Source organism: Athene cunicularia (genome assembly GCF_003259725.1).
Source record: "Athene cunicularia isolate RWA chromosome 7 unlocalized genomic scaffold, athCun1 chr7_part1, whole genome shotgun sequence".
Taxonomy (NCBI): Eukaryota; Metazoa; Chordata; class Aves; order Strigiformes; family Strigidae; genus Athene; species Athene cunicularia.
Window position 1 is genome coordinate 13,707,120 of NW_020799107.1, and position 16,419 is coordinate 13,723,538.

Below are 16,419 nucleotides of genomic sequence, written 5' to 3' on the forward strand. Positions count from 1 at the left end.
CCATAGGCCTTCCCAGTACGATTCTGCCTCTAATGCAGCACTTGTGCTTCAGTCATGGAAGATCTTGTAAAAAAACACACAGCCCAAGAGTAGAATTCTCACAGACTGCGCTTGCACAGCCTTGTCTAGTAGAGAGCCACTCAGACCAACAGCAAGCCCTCTATGTGGCCTTGGATAAGGCAGGTTGGTTGACTTGCACAATCCCCTTGCTGGAAAGGTTTTTGGGGTTGGGTTGGGTTTTTTCTACCTTTAACCGGTTTTATTGCTGGTCTTGTTTCAAATTTTCATTCTTTTTCTTGAGCTGTGCACAGCATTTCAGGAACAATCAGTATGTGTCCTTCATTGGATTGTGGCTTCCAAGAGTTAAAGCTTGGCTTAGAAGTTTTGGTCCTTGGGGCTCAGCTCAGTCTGCTCAGTAGCACTAGTCATGCTAGCAACGTAATTAAAACAAAAAAAAACAAAAAAACAAAAAAGCTTAATGTTTCTTTTAATTATGAAGTACAAAGCATGTCCTTTGCCTAGGATTTTAATCACTATTTTCAACACTGATAGCAAAGCCAAGATTTTCCTTGTAGTTTTAAGTTTAGGTATCACCTAGAATGAGGTGCAGCCTAAACTACAAACCAGCCTTGTGGCAAAGATGCTGTATAGAAAGTATGCTCTTCAGCCAAGGAAGAAGGGAATGCTTTTTCCCATTTAAATTTTGTTTTATTAATTATGAAAACCACACACAAGGAACAAGTGGTGGTTACATGTCCGGAAACTATTCAGTTTAGCTTCCAGAGCTCAGTCTCTGCTTGTCCTCTCACTTCGATATCAAAAACTCCATGTAATTTGCCTGTCTCTGTAACCACAAGTGCAGTCTGAGTAGCTCAGATGGATTTACACAAACTTTGTTTGTAACAGATCAGTATCTTTTGCCAAACCACTTCCACAGCATTTATTTTCTAGATGAGGCAAAGTAAGTTAGCGCATACTGCTAGCTCAGTGGAGTTGTTTTTATCCTCTGAAATTATTATAAAGCTTGCTATATGTTACCACACAAAATTTGCAGTAACTAGCTATTCAGCATTCAAAGTGTTGTATTACCAGTGCTTGCTCTGCCTCACAGAAACCTTGCTTAAAAATAAAAACATGGTTTAATTCAATGTTGTTTCAAAGCAATTGCTAAAATTTGGTTACAAGGTGGCTAATGGGCACTGCAGCCTTGAAATAGGAGGAATACATACCCACTTGCACTTTTTCAGACTGCGTGTAAGTTAGTACCTGTGCACAGATGGGTTTGGAAATCCATTAAGTAAATTACTTCTGTAGTTCAGTCTACTGGTAGCGGAAGCATTGCCAAACCCACAGAAGCTAGGTTAAAATCTTTACTCATGAATGGTGGTCTGTAGATAGCAGAGGTAAAAGGCAAGTTTAATTGCTCTCGATTAAGATATTTCAGTTTTCACATAGGATTTCCCCATCACCCTGGCACTGCTAGCTTTAGAGACTATTAGAGTCTATCGAAGTAGTGTATACCACAGTATTCTCTCCAAACTAAGAAAAACCCAACAAATTCTTCAGTTTTTCCAGAACCTGCATTAATGCAGAAAAGCAGATTTGAAAGAAGTATCTGGGTTCTCAGCTACTGACCCCTTTGATAGCAGAAATTGTCACTAAGCAGTCAAGAGCTCATGGCTTATAGTTTGAAAAGATACTCAACATACACGTGCGAAATTTTAAGACTGAAATGCAGGACAATGGCAATTTTCCTCTCCTGGCAAGAGTGACTTGATACAAGGTCAAGACCCCATCACACATTTACACTTATATGGATTTGACTCCAGTAAGACTCCTGTATCAAACAGCAGTCAGTACAAATTCAGCACTAATTTCCAGTCAAGCTGAATGGAAAATTATTACTGCTGAATTCCACAGTAGGAATGAATAAGCAATAGTGGTTCATCAGCCACATAGCCAAGGGAGACGTGTCCAGTCCAAGATACACAGCTGCATTCTGTTCAGTTTTTAAGAGAGAAGGAAATGGCAGCCAAAAATCTCATGACCATTGCATAACAAGCTTAAGTCATTAAGTATTTTGACACTGAGGAGTATAGTATGGAATACAGACTTTTGACTAAGAAAACACAACGGTTCCAACTAGTCAAGCTGCCTGATCTGGTTCCCAGTTTTGCCCAGGACTTCCCAAGTGCCCAGGAACTGTTTTTGTCATCAACACATTCCAGGGGTTGTTGGTGCTTTAGGAAGTGTCAAGTACAACTGAAAGCAGAACAGAGTGGGGCCATTTAGTGCATTGGAAGAAATACTAGTCACATCAAGTCCTTGCCAACACACAAGAACTCTCCCTTGAAAAGTTCCACATTGCCAGGGTTTTTGGAGCACTACAGTATTTCTTTGTTTACTGCTGTTATTGTGCCATAGGATAATACAGAGGCAGAAGGACCAAGGCATGCCAGCCACAGGCTCATACTAAGTCTTTTTGCTACATGACCCACCTCAGCAAGGACACCAAAGTTCAGAAGCAACATTAACATACTGGAAGGGGAAACAGTGACACAGACACTTACCTAGCAAATTAATTTCTTAAAGTGCAAGACAAGCTAAGGATTAAAACTGGGAAATTTTAGGAAGAAATAAAAAGTGTAAATCTAAAAACCAACAGTGAACAAGAAATAAAAGCAGAGGCAGGACACAGATAAGTAGTAATGACTGCCAGGAGCTACTCTGACATAAAGTAAAAGCTGACTGAATAAAATGACATCATTTGTGTGCTGCAAGGCTCCAAGACATTGCTGTCACCCAATTTCTGAATGAAATTTGGCTGAGGCAGGCAAACTTAAGATCCCTAATGAGTCCTTCCATTCCTAGCTTACCAATTCTAACTACTTTATCATACAACTGTCTTCCAGGTGTTCTGCCAACAGAATGCCACTCATTAACTACGCAGACATTAATTACATAGACCTAAACCTTAGTAAGACATTTAGAAAGATCAAAGAGAAACTTTTTTTCAAGTATTTTATTTTTTTAATACAGATACAATATTTTTCCAAGGTCACTTCAGAGCAAGGGGCATACAGGCTATGAAAATGGAAGTGCCCATACAGTCATTTCAGGTTAAATGCACACAGGATATTCTACAATGCAAAACTGCATTTAGAGTTTTTTCTTGCTCCAGAATGATTTGGCAGCTTCAGTAAGCTAACACACATTTTCATCCTCAGAAATCAATTAACTGAACAACAAAACCCCAAACTGAAATGCAATCCACCCCAGCCACCACACAACATGTTTATCTCAGTAAGGACCTCTTAGCAGATCGGGCTGCAACAGTTGTGGAGCTGTCTTTATCATGACCCTCAAAGTACTGCTGCTCTATTCGCCGACAAAAGGCTGTAAGGTTACTGTAGTTTTTCACTTTTTCAGAGAGTTCATCAGTGGTTAATTGAGTAGTAAGGATTGTGAACAGATGTCCAAATACCAGAGCATCTAATTCAGTTGGTCTGTAAAAGCAAACAGAAAAAAGAACAGATATTTTGGAAGGCAAGCCCTGATCAATGAAACCTTGCTGTTCTGACTTTTAGTTGACTATGCAGTTTAAGAATTTGGAAGAAATCAGGCAACACTGAACTTCCCAAATGCATTAAAACTGTGTATACAGTATATAAGCATACTGCTAGTTCTCAGTATGACATCTGTTGCTTTTAGTAGCTCAGAAATGTGGAAGTAACACTTCTTAGATTGGACAGAGTTACTGATCCAGTGTCAGACCATGCTCCACCTCTTCATTCCGAACAAGGGCAAATGCTTATTAAGTCTTTTTTTTTTTTTTTTTTCTCCTCTGCACATGTATAAAACCACCCTTCAGCTATTATCACGCAAAGAAAATTTTGGGGGGGGGGGCAGAGCATACAACCCCTATTCGCTTTCTGTGCTTTTCAGCAGTGAGGAACTATTCGACCAATAGGAAAAGGAGCTTCAGGGTGACAGCAACTGGAAACATCTCTTTTGAAAGGAGACTACACAAAAGAAAACATGTATTTTGGGAAACAGTGGTCTACTGAATGTTTTCAGTCCTACCTTATCTTAGGTACAAACCTTCTGAATCGTCATCTTGGACCTTTATACATAGGTAGCCCATGTGCAAATAAATTTCTTTTTTCAAATATATTAATAATTTAAAAGTCCTTCTTTACTAGTGTTCAAGGTAAGCAGCATGAGGGTTTTCTACCTGATGATTTTTTTGCCTTTCTATTTGTGGATCACTAAGAACTCTCCAGTGGAGATGTGGACACATATCTGTCAGCAACAGGCCGCTTTTCTTATTTATCTCCTACAGATTCCCAGAAGTCACAGACTGAAAAATACTGGACCAAAACCACATATTTTCTTAGTAATATTTCAGACACCTGCTATGTTTAAGACTGATTTGAGAAGATGCAATTCAAACTTGTCTTCTATAATGCGTATTTATGCAAAGACACATGCAGAAAAGTAACCAAGACCACGTGCTGCATTTTGAAGACATTTCCCTGTCTAGATGTAGTTAACTGAAGTCTTAAGCATTTCTAGTCTGGTCTATGCACAGGAGACAAGAGGGAGCTAATGTGATGTTATTTAAATCCATAATGCTTCCAAAATAGTGAATTATTGGAGAGGGAAAAAAAAGTGGTTTGCAATTGGAAGAAACTGGTGAAAGCAGAGGACATCCACAAAGGCCAGGTTGTTTCTTTTTTCTCCTGGGAACATGAATCTTAGTTATATCTTTGCAACTGATCCCTTGTTGATACAAGGCTAGCTTCTCCCCCAGTTCTTGCAACTCACAGGCACCCTCATTCTCATTCAGTTCAGTCAGAACTGCTCCTGCTGTTAAGCAAAGCAAAACAAGCTGTCCTGGTCAGGACAGCATGACATACATTCACAACCTGTACCTAGCAGGAAATGTTACCTAAGAAATACAAATAAAGCTTTAAATGCACCATTTTTAATAAGAAACTAACTGTATGAAGTTGTACATTTGTAGCCTACCTAAGTTGTGGTAGACAAGACAAGACAAGCAGGAGTAAAACTAAATCATAAACAGAAACAAAACAACAACAAAAAACTTACACAAACTTTCCTTTTAAAACCTTCAATTACTTAATTCTGAAATTTCCTATTTATATTCCAGTCACACATTTGTATGTCCGCAACTAATCATGCAGCATTAAAATAAAATGTTTTCATATAGATACACACGCATCTATGTATGTATGTACGGATGTGGATATATGTATCTGTATCTCACATTCCTGGATGTAATATTTCAGGAAATAGTAACTTACTGCTTATTGAAGAAATATGGTTGTGTTCCTAATCTCTGGGAGAGAGCCTGACAACACTGATCTACATCTTCAAGCACCTATCAAAACACACAAGAGATAAAAGACCCATGTTGTCAGGAAATAACCAACACTTCAGAAAACAACCTACTTACTCTATTCGCACTGATGGTGGGAACAAGGAACATACAGTGTTGGAACACCAAAGCTGTTAAAGACAGTTAAACCTACACAGTAGGCAGGTAGCTAAGTCTTACTTAAGCTAACATTTGATGTAAGACAATTCTGAGTAAGTGCTTCCCATAAAATTTATAACTTAATGAAAGTTACTAACTTATACCTTAAAACTGCTTCACTTTTTTTGTTTGTTTGTTTTTAAGACCTCTGACAAGGGAAGCTGCAGTCTTGCAACGCATGCCTATTAATGCCATACAGGAACTAGGGGCCATAACTTACAACCTATTTTCAGGACTATGGCCTAAACTAACATCAGTGGAGATGTACACTCATGGTAAAACATATTTCCTCCCACCCCATGGGGTTGCACATAATTTAAGATTTATTGATGCAGAAGCAAATACCTGACTCCAGATAACGTTTTGAGTACAGAATATATTTTTACATCTGTTTGAAGAAAGTGTTACTCTCCAAAGTGGTTTTGTTGTTTTTTTTTAAAAAAAAAAAAAAGAAAAATAGAACAGAGTAAAGAAATAAGCTTCCCTTTTCATACTGACCTGTTCAAGCGTCTTTCCAGCCCATCCAATGGCTTTCATCTTTCGCCTTACCTCCCACTGCTTCTGATAGGACAAAATGCGGTTAAGAGGCCATGGGTAAGGGGAGCCATACCTTGGGTGCGTAATCTTTGTTTAGAAACAAAAAGGTACTGTGTTATCATATAAGAAAATATAGATATCTCTATGCACAAAATAGCCAATATTGAAATATTTCTATCAGAAAGGGAGCTGTAAAAGAAAAAGGGAATTGTGTGATATGCTGTAATTATTTGCACAGAATTTACAGTTTGCAGCATAACCATTTAAAACTACTACTTCAGAAACACATACAAACCCCATGTCTATTCTGCAGTAAGCTACCTCCAGTAATGACATAACTTCCCTAAAATGTATATGCAAGCGAAATTAAAGTGAAAAGTCTGTAACATTAATGGTATAAACCTCAATGTTTCATTTATGAGTAGGGACTTGCAACTGTGAGCAAAAGTGTTTTCTCATTAAATTTTAATTATGATAAATGCTGCAGAACCACTCACCTCCTCTACTGTAACATCATCACACCATTGGAGATAGAGCTAGGAACAGAAAGAACACTTACTAAAACTTCCAAATAAAGGAGAATGCAGAGACAATCATTTCTCAGTCATAGAATTTTCTTTTCTATATTAGATTACATTTTCATTTCATTCTTTCTGTTAGACCTCTGAATGTAGAAATGAAATTAAAAGTGGAAGGCAAAAGCCCAGTTGCTAGTCGTTACTTCACCAGCACTAGGACCAAGCCGAGACCGAAGGCCCACTCGTGTTGCCCACACAGAACACAACTCAGAGCCCCGGTTACCAGCCCGCAGCTCCTCAGCCACCTGCAGCTCGCCAGCATTTCCAACACCACTCCCACACTGGGACTGCGTCACCTTAACCAGCCACAAAGACAAACCGCAGAGGATCTCAGCCTCCCACTAGGTGCGTGAAGCACGCGCACTGTGGAAGGTGGTAGTGGGGTAGTGATGGCCAGCTCTGGGCTGGGGCAGGATCCCAGGAACCACTGGCATTTTCCAGAAGGTTACTTCTCCAGCTACATGACACACTTCAGCAAGGCAAAGGGAATCATACATGTAGCTTGTGTCTACAGGAACACTATAGCAAGCAGTCCACAGGGTACAGAGAATTTATTTCTGCCTCCTTTCACCTCAAAAGTTGTCAACCTATTCTAAGAATATGCAGCATTTCCAATATAGGGAAAAATCCTAAAGCCTTCTTGCCTATAGTCACTTATGTGTGTGGAGTTACTATGGTTTGCGGTACCTCTGCTGTCAAGAGCATATTATTGACTAATTCCATGTAGGCTTTCATCTCAGCTTTTTGGACTTCATCCAACCCATCACTGAGAGAATGGCCCTAATGGGGAAAAGAGGAAAAAAAAAAAAAAAAAAAAGAGACACACACATATGTAAGGAAGGATATTGGAATATTCAGCAATGCCTGATCCAAGGACCTCTTAAGTCAGTGAGCTTTGGCTCAGATCCTGATCTCTTACACAGTTCAATAACAAATTACATATGCAATTTTTACATACAATATCCTTTAGAAATAGAGACCATTGTAATATAACATAACAAGAAACATAAACTATTATCAGTTATAGATGAACACAGTTTGAGCACACAGCCTCCTGGTTAATATATCTCTGTGGCAAGAAGTAAACACAAATTTACATCTGTGATATAGCTTTATCAACTGCTCAGTGAAAAGACAGTATTTTTTAACAGGGGGGGCAGGGAGGGGAGAAAAGGCACATTTGAACTGTATCTGACACCCAAGGACTTAAACCACTAAGGTCTGGGTTTAAGAGCTCTGAGGTCCAGAGACAGGGCATGTAGAAAAGCAGTCTCAGAAACTGACACTGATACACAACTATCTTGCATAGAATTTACTTCCAGAATTTGAGTAAATGACACAGAAAAACATTTCCATCTCAACAAACTCCTATTCCAGGATATCTTCCTTTTAAAAGAGCACTAGATTTCTATACTGTTTTAACAAATTAAGTAACATTCCAGAAGAGCACACCAAATCAGCACAATGCTAAGCAGGATTAACATGCTATTCACTAACTGATGAAAACAATGTACTATTACCTTGGCTTTTACAAACTGGACTATGGGCCCAAGTTCTGATACTACTTGATTTCCCACATGAATAAAGGGTACTTTGCCTGTAAAATGAGAAATGTATTTTAGTAAGAGCTTTTTATACCTGTAAAACATTATTTACAATTTTCAAAGCAATTAAATATTCCAGGTACACCTGAACATTAGTGGTTTTTTTCAAATCAGCACAGATAAAGCTCTAACATATACAGCTCACCTAGCAAACATTTGTAATAACAAATACCTTCCTCCTCCTGAACCTCCTCTGCATGCAGTATTTACAACTGTATATTTCAAAGTTATCGAGTGAGATCAATTGACTTGTATTTTAATAATGGATTTTGCTTTGCTGGAAAGACTTAATTCAGTGTTTCTCTGGAGTACAGCTGGGAAATCCCAGGAAAGCAGACAGAGCCCTTAGCTAGTTTTACAACACAATGCGTTCCCACCCTCCCTTCTAACACACTGGCAGGGAAAGAGCTGCTGAAAGGATGACAGGAGATGTGGCACTGTGCCCAGGAAAGCAAGCAGGGAGAAGCACAAACACACATTCAGCAAGGCTGGGTCTTGACTCTCCTTCCCCTGGTCCTTCAGATTCCAACGGCTGGGCCAGCCAGCTCCTGTTGGCTGCCCCAGTCTCCACTCTCTAGTTGTGAGCCGGCATTTTTGAGCCCCTATGGGCCTGGGGTCAGGAAGAGGTTCACTGTATGAGACCCAAAGCTTCACTATCTGGGAGGCTGGGAGAGGGAAGGAGCTGCTTCATCACAGAAACAAAATGGGGTTAAAGCTTAATACTAGTGAGGCTCAACACTCTCTTCTAGAAACGGAGCCCTGAGGGACCAGCATGGAGCAAGGCCAGTCCTCAAAAGGAGACTGGGAAATGACTGTGTCACTGGTGGAACTTGTGGGGGTACGGAGGGCTTCCGAGTCTGTACGCACCACCTTCTCTGCTTGGTAACTTTTCCTACATGCAGAACTGAGCCAAACATTTAAGGCAGGCAGAGATACAAGGAGGAAGCCCTGTTACACACAACAAGCCATGAAGCACAGCAGGAGTTGCCTTATGCCCCTTTTCCCAGCTCTCAACATGTGAAGCTGAAGGCTTCTGCCAGGAAGGTTCCAGCCAGGTTGCTTGTCCTGCAACTCTTCATCCAAGTGCAACTGACAAACATCAACCTTATATTTAAGACTAAATCTTTGGGGATTATTTTCATGATTGAAATAATCCATAAAATTGAGATAAATTATGGATGTTTTGTATTACTGAAAATATCCTCAAGACCAAAGGCAGTAAATGAGCCTGTCCAGTGCAGTGGGGCACAGCACCCTTTTACCTTCCCACCTCTTGCTGTGGGCAAACTGCTCTCGTTAGACAGCCCAAAGAGCAAGATCAGTACCTGTGTGATTCCAAATACATTATCAGCAATACATTCACCCTTTCCACTGAAACATAAAAACCCCTACTTTTCATCCTGGCTCTAACACTGTTCATGCAAACAGCAGATTCAGCCATGGTTTTTATCATGAGATTCACTTCTCACTGGCTCAAACAGCCTAAGGGTAATAAATGAAGTGCATCACACCAATAAAGGCTTCACCTGCATCCACATGCTGCATGTTGCAAAATGAAACACAGACCTCTCTGCTGCAGAATTCAGTGGTTTCAGTCAGACTGTACTTCACACATCAAGACAATCCTTTTGTATCATACTTTTGACTCCCTCAAATGGGTTTTGTAATTACAACAACTTATGAGATAAATAACCTTCCCCCCAAAACGATGAGATGCAGATCTTTGTCTGCTGTTGCTGTGAGACAGAGGGTGGTGGGGAGGAAGAAGGGAACAAATGAAAACCTTGTCTGAATTATCATTAACAGAACCAATATAAAGAAATGAAATGGGGCAAGTGAATAAAAATAAATACTCCAGGAGTAATGGCAAAAAGAATAAATGTATTTCTACCTACATTTAAAATTGAAGCAGTATCATTTTCCCTCTTGTCCCCCTCGTTTTCAGCAGAAGTTAAGTGTTCAGACCCAAATTACAACATCAGATGCCAGCATGTGGACATGGGGTGCGAGTGGCAGAGAAGCAAGAGCGTGCAATAGTCCTACTCCTGCACATGCAGGATGCTCCTCTGTGCATGGATTCAGCCTTTCAAAGCTACCTTTATTTACTAAGGAGTAATTTAGACACCTCCATATTTTGCTTTTTTTTCACTGCTGCTAAGCAACTGCTTTTTTTTTTTAAATTCCACTGCTTTGACCAAAATATCAGTAGCAGCAGCAGAACCCATACAGCTGGCAAACATATACTGACAAGCACTTCCATGTGGCAGTCATCAGCCAGGGCCAGGTAATCGGTAAATAAGTACTCCTCACACAATAAAAATCTGGGACAGAGTGAGAGGATTGACACTTTTGCACCTTGCATTCAGCAATTCTCTGATTTTCAGGCAACCTTCTGAAGCCAACCTCTGGATGTTTTTACGCAACCTGACATCTCCAGCAAAAGGTATGCTCTCTACCTTTCTAATATTTAATTTGTTGGTGGTGGGTTTGGATTTTTTTCCAGACAGTCTCACAGATCAGAGAAAGATTTAAAATTGCCCATCACCCTTAAAAGCGACAACGGACCCTTCAGTCTCCTCCTGTATCAACATCCTGGCAATCATCTCCCAGATAGAGTAACAAAAGATACTCCTTCTCTGGTGTTGTCTGACCTCAGCAATAGGAAAATATAACAGCATTCACTGGAATATTCCCTGGATGAAGAATAAAGCCACTTTTAGAAACCTCTTTCTGCTTCAGGACACAACCATGCTCAGGCATCTGAGAGAAGGTTTCCACCAGGCATTATGAACTATCTGAATGCTTTATAAAGGGACTGCATTCACAGGCACAGTTACACATTGTGCCATCGTTACTTTGCATTTGACTGTTTTAATTGCTTGCAGAGAAGAAACTGCACTGGAGAGGAGGGGGGAAAGGTAACCCACACATGGTAGCACTGACCGACTGTTTGTTATCAGCAAGACAAGACCTAGTTGCCATGGTATCAAAATGGAGGTATAACATAGTAATCTAAATGAAGGCCACACTTACCAGATGGGGACATGTACTCAGCATTTGCCCTGCAAACCACCCGGATTGGCAGATTGCACATTTGCAGAAAGGCCTGGAAACAAAGCGTCACATTTAAAAAGCATTAATACACCAGTGACAAACAAGCGTGTTCTTCTCAATCTATTTGACTATGTTTTAGCTAGTTCCCAGCACACGCTTATGAAGTACAGCTCCTTGCATATTGCTTTTTTAGGAAGAAAGAAGGGTAGGTGAAAGAAAAACAGGGGGTTTTTAACTTCCTTAGACAACTGTTTATCATCCAGTCATTGACTGGAATTCTTCCAATGAAGTTTCATCTGTTTTTACCATTTTTCCAAGATGAGCAAAGAAGCAGTATCTGACAGACACAATTAATGCTGTGGCTGTACAAAATTACATTTTACCCTTCCTGAAAATCATAGTACTTACTGGTTCTGGCTAAAGCTGGCTAATCAAGTTCACGTTGTGTAACCTGAAAAACACATGTAGCACCTTCCCACATTATATTTACAATAGCTGCTGGAAGTTTTGCTCTATGATACTGTCAGAGCACAAGTCTGCTTTGGGAGAAAGTATTTATCATCTTTAATTTATGTGAATCATGGAGAACATAACTGGTTAATTTACTGTTTCTATCTAGAACCTTAGATTCAAAGCATTCTCAGGAAGATACTGATTTTTGTCAGCACCTGCCATCACCACAAAATCTTTAGTGTGTTTCCACTGAAGTAACAAAATACCAAGAAAAATACTTGCAATTTGGACAGAACATGGCAAATAAGGTAACTCTTAATCTCTAGAGTCTCTCACAATTCAGCTAAGTCCTATCGTTCATTTTGTCTTTGCAATAATGACAGGTCACAATTCCAGATTCCAAAATTATACCTATTTATCCACAGTGGGTTGAGGTGATAAAAGCCAACAGAAAGAAGCCTACGCCATGAAAAAAAATGCTGCTGCAAAACAGCACTTTCTACATGAGCCTCCTCCTAGCTCTTCAGGTTGCAGGATCTGGCAGTAAGCTGCACTCTCACAGCTTTAGATACTCAGACCCTAATCATAGACATCAAAGTAACCTAAACTTTAACCTTGAGATTGCTCACCTCTGCACTAAATGTGACCATAAGGCATGAACTAACACTGGCATCAGCCCTGTTCCTAACTTTCTGGCTTCTATAGTATCCATCAAGAAAACAAAAATACCCCAAACAGCCCCTCTCCTCTCTCCTGCACTCTTCAAGTCCTTTATTCCCAAATTCTAACCCAATCCAGGGAAAAAAAGCCAAAAGTTTTGGTCCTTTTCCAACCAAATCCAAGAACTGCACAGTCCATTATGACATTTGGCTCTTGCAGGTTTAGATGACATAATTATCCAAATCCCAATTTAAGCAAGGAACTATGGTCACAAACTGCTACCCAAGACATTGATTACAGCTGACAAGAGCCCGCCTCAGAACTGCAGAGGCTCTGCAAAACCCACCGGAAACCTGGGGTTCTACATCTTCTGACTTCCTCAGCCTAACTCTAACTTAAAAGCACTGCTTGGGAGTCAATACACATATACATGCAGACAGAGAGACAGATATATAGAGAGAGAGGGTACTAGTCATGGTTAACATAAGCCAAATACTGCAGGTCCTGCACTATTTAGCAATAAACTGGTCTCTAGAGTGCTTCAACCCCACTAGAATCTCTATTACTGTTTAAGGATGCAACTATCACCCTAAGAAAATACAAGGTACAGGCCACATTTGACATCACCCCACTTTCTAATTCTGTGCACCCATCAGAGTCCAATAAAAATTGAGGCTCTTGCTGTCTTAGCATCCCAAACTCCATGCCAACAGCAGGAATACCCAAAGGACTAATTCTTAAACAGAAATTTAATGCACTGGTCTGTCTCAGTCCTAGATCTCTTCTCCTTTGCCTGCTGGCTCTGCAGGACCTGGCAAAGTCCAGGCTGTTTCAGCTACTGTTATAGGCAGCATGACTCTGCCCAAACTGGGGCTTCAAATGCAGCTTCTTCAGAAATAGTTAAGAAACAAGAACACAGAGACTTTGGTTTAAATTAAATACATGCTCCTATGCCATTGTTGGAGACGATCTAACCCACCAAAAACATGCACTCTAACTCAGCTGGTACACAGACATTGTTCTTCTGAAATCTCTACCAGTAGCTAACAGCATCATCTCAACACTACTTTGCTGCAGTGGAGCTGATGGCACCAAACAACAGCTCCAAAGAACTTCAACTTTGGCTGGGAGGAGAGGAGTGAACTTATACCACACTACTTAATCCTTAGCTGTTGAATTTAATCTGAAAAATAAGTGGCTTCATTTGGTGTAGGCTTCCCAAATGAATTTCTTTCACAGTAAGGCACTATATTAACTCTGCAATTCTGCATTAAACCAGAGATTAATTTTGTAACTAACTGCCATGTACTATTCTCACTGCAAGTTCAGAAGAAAAAAAGTCTGAACTGCACTGGAGTTAGGGCAACACATGAATAACTGAAAATCTTTTAAGTGCAGAGACACATTTAAGCAAAAAAAATATTTTTACTTTTTCGTATCAGTGTGTCAAAAGGGAGACTCACTGGCACAGAATACTTTGGTTACATGAGTTGCTTCAGCAAATTATTGCCTACTGTACATCATATTGTACACTGGCTCTTACACAGTACAAGGTTTCTACCAAAACCACAGTTGGTGACTGAAAAAGTCCTCAGCATAGAGGCTAAACTATAAATAAAATCTTTTCAATGTGAAGAGTTCAGCCAAGTTTCCATCAAAAATCTGAACCTGACCTTTCTCTCTCTCCTTCTCAATAAACATCCACAGACCAAGGAATATTGACCTCTATTACATTTGGCAGGGAAATTCAACCTCAGACTCTGGCCTACTGCAAAGGGGATTGAGAATACGTTGCCATATTGATATCACAGAAATGCAAACACACTGCATCCACATGCCTTTTTTGCATTTCATAAAGGAAAGAGGAGATAGGAGGCTGAACTAGAATTGACATATAATGTGGGAACAAACTAAATAAAAACATTTGCTACTCTGCATAATAAACTGCAGATTCTAGTAAGCTTAGAAATAAGTCAGTCTACCCTCAGTGAGGTTAAAAAAAAAATCTGGAAAAAAAAATTTAAAGACCCTAAACACCAAATCAAAAAAACCTAAGAAAACTTCCTTGGAATAGTCATCTTAAGTTCTGATGAACGCTTCATAGATGGGAGACCAGGACTGAGCTTGAGAAACTGAAGAGTGATTTAGGATTAAAACTGGGCAAATCCACCCAGTTCTGCATTCATCCCAGCAGTCCTGCTGTGAGGTTCAGAAACACTGACCAGTGGAGCTGCCTCTCCAGCAGCCTTACAATGCCTGTGCCAAAAACCCCCTTCAGTACTCACGTGCCAACACCTATTCCACTTCACCTTTGTCTATATTTAGCATCGACTTAGATTAGCAGATAAATAGAAATGAAACACAAAACCAAGAGAAAACAGAACAGTGAAAGAGTTGAAGACAAAATCATTTAATGCCATACAATAAACCTAAAAATAAAATAAAAAAAAATATTAAAAACTGCTATTATATCTTTAAAAAGATGTAAACCCAGGGAATTAAAAGACTAATACGTTGAGTTGTAATTTGTATCCAAAGCATGACCTATTAAATTTTAAGTGCTCCTTATATATTGTTCTGCAGGAAAATGAAGGAAAGCTCCACAATATAAAAGAAGTTTAATCCTTACTGGATCTACACTGCTGAACTAATCGTTACCTAGAAAAGTAGGTCAGTATCCATTTCTTGCTTCAGCTTAAACTAATGGTCCACTGGATAGCCTTCAAGTTGACTAAAAAATACACATCAACTGATAAAAGGAGACAGTATTATCCCAGACTATGAAAGCTGAGCCTAAGAAATCAGCCTTACAATTTGCATTGCTATGAGAGTACTTACATTCTTTCACTGATGTAACTGACAGGCTTTGGAAATTATTAACAACACAGGTGTTTTTGACTTTTTGAGCACAGTGAATGCATTTCATATTTATGGAAATTATGGTTTCTTTTAGAAAAAGAGATGGACAAGGATCATGAACAATGCATTTTTACAAATATCCACTGCCAGAAAATTCTTTTTCTGATGCATTCAACCAGATAAATTAGATTTTAGAAAATAACTGATGTTAGACAGTAAGTGGCATGAGCTATTACCAAAATAGTTGAGATTGGCACAGATCAAAGAAATCCTACAGAGACAATATAGGACAAAGCAGCAATTTTTGTGAGTCTTTATCTCATTTAACGCTTTAGCCCAGTGATCAAGGGAGGATTTGTTCCCTTTTTGACCACTCATGTAGAATGTCAAGAACCAGCACATCTGGTGTGCAGATGGCATCAGACTGCCTTGACTTCCAACTCTGATAAAAGATGTAGTAGAACACTGATTATTCCAGCTCAGAGCATTGAATATTTGAACAAGCAAGTAAACCCTTGCTTTTCTTATGAGAGAAACTATCAACAAATGGGAGTGATCTCAGCTCCTCTGAGTGCTTTTGGAGTGAAGGGCAAGAGATTGAAGGCTGAAACCACCCCAGTGCAGTTCTGCTGAGATTTATGAAGATATCAACACCCCTTCAAAGACACAGCATCAAAAGCTGAGCAATCTGAAAGATCAAGGGTCCAGGCTTATTCTAGTACATCAGAGATTATTGTTAACACCGTAAATTTGGCTGATCAACTTAAAAAGGGACTGAAAGGGGCCAACTGAATTCCAAGTGAAACATAAGCTAATTAATCAAGCTCCTGCAAAAATTCACCTGAAAATGGTAAGCAAAGCGGTAACAGCAAAACTAGAAACAAGACACTTAACTGAACACAGCCTGTCATAGTTTTGCAAAGATGCTTGCAATTCCAAAGAACAGCATTACATTTCCTGCTCTTTTCTCCTCTGGAAAAAAAAATGTACTAGCACAGAATGAACAGGGTGACTATTGTAGGCCAGAACCTGGATCTCCTCCAGCACCTAGGATTCTCATGCAGTAATTGCCATAATACTACAGCATTTGCAGTTCCTCAGAATAAGGGAGATG

General features: G+C 39.7%; 1 protein-coding gene across 1 annotated transcript in view; it reads right to left on the reverse strand.

Moving 5' to 3' along the window:
* Positions 1–2,995: 2,995 nt before the first annotated feature.
* MTX2 (metaxin 2) overlaps positions 2,996–16,419 on the reverse strand; it is a 21,827-nt gene continuing 8,403 nt past the window's right edge. Inside the window, exons 3-9 of the mRNA XM_026852892.1 lie at positions 11,313–11,385; positions 8,196–8,272; positions 7,363–7,455; positions 6,595–6,633; positions 6,059–6,184; positions 5,328–5,404; positions 2,996–3,506 (exon numbers count right to left, since the gene is read on the reverse strand). Of these exons, the coding sequence (XP_026708693.1) occupies positions 3,296–3,506; positions 5,328–5,404; positions 6,059–6,184; positions 6,595–6,633; positions 7,363–7,455; positions 8,196–8,272; positions 11,313–11,373 (684 nt within the window). The 5' untranslated portion in view covers positions 11,374–11,385 and the 3' untranslated portion in view covers positions 2,996–3,295. The remainder of the gene's footprint in view (positions 3,507–5,327; positions 5,405–6,058; positions 6,185–6,594; positions 6,634–7,362; positions 7,456–8,195; positions 8,273–11,312; positions 11,386–16,419) is intronic.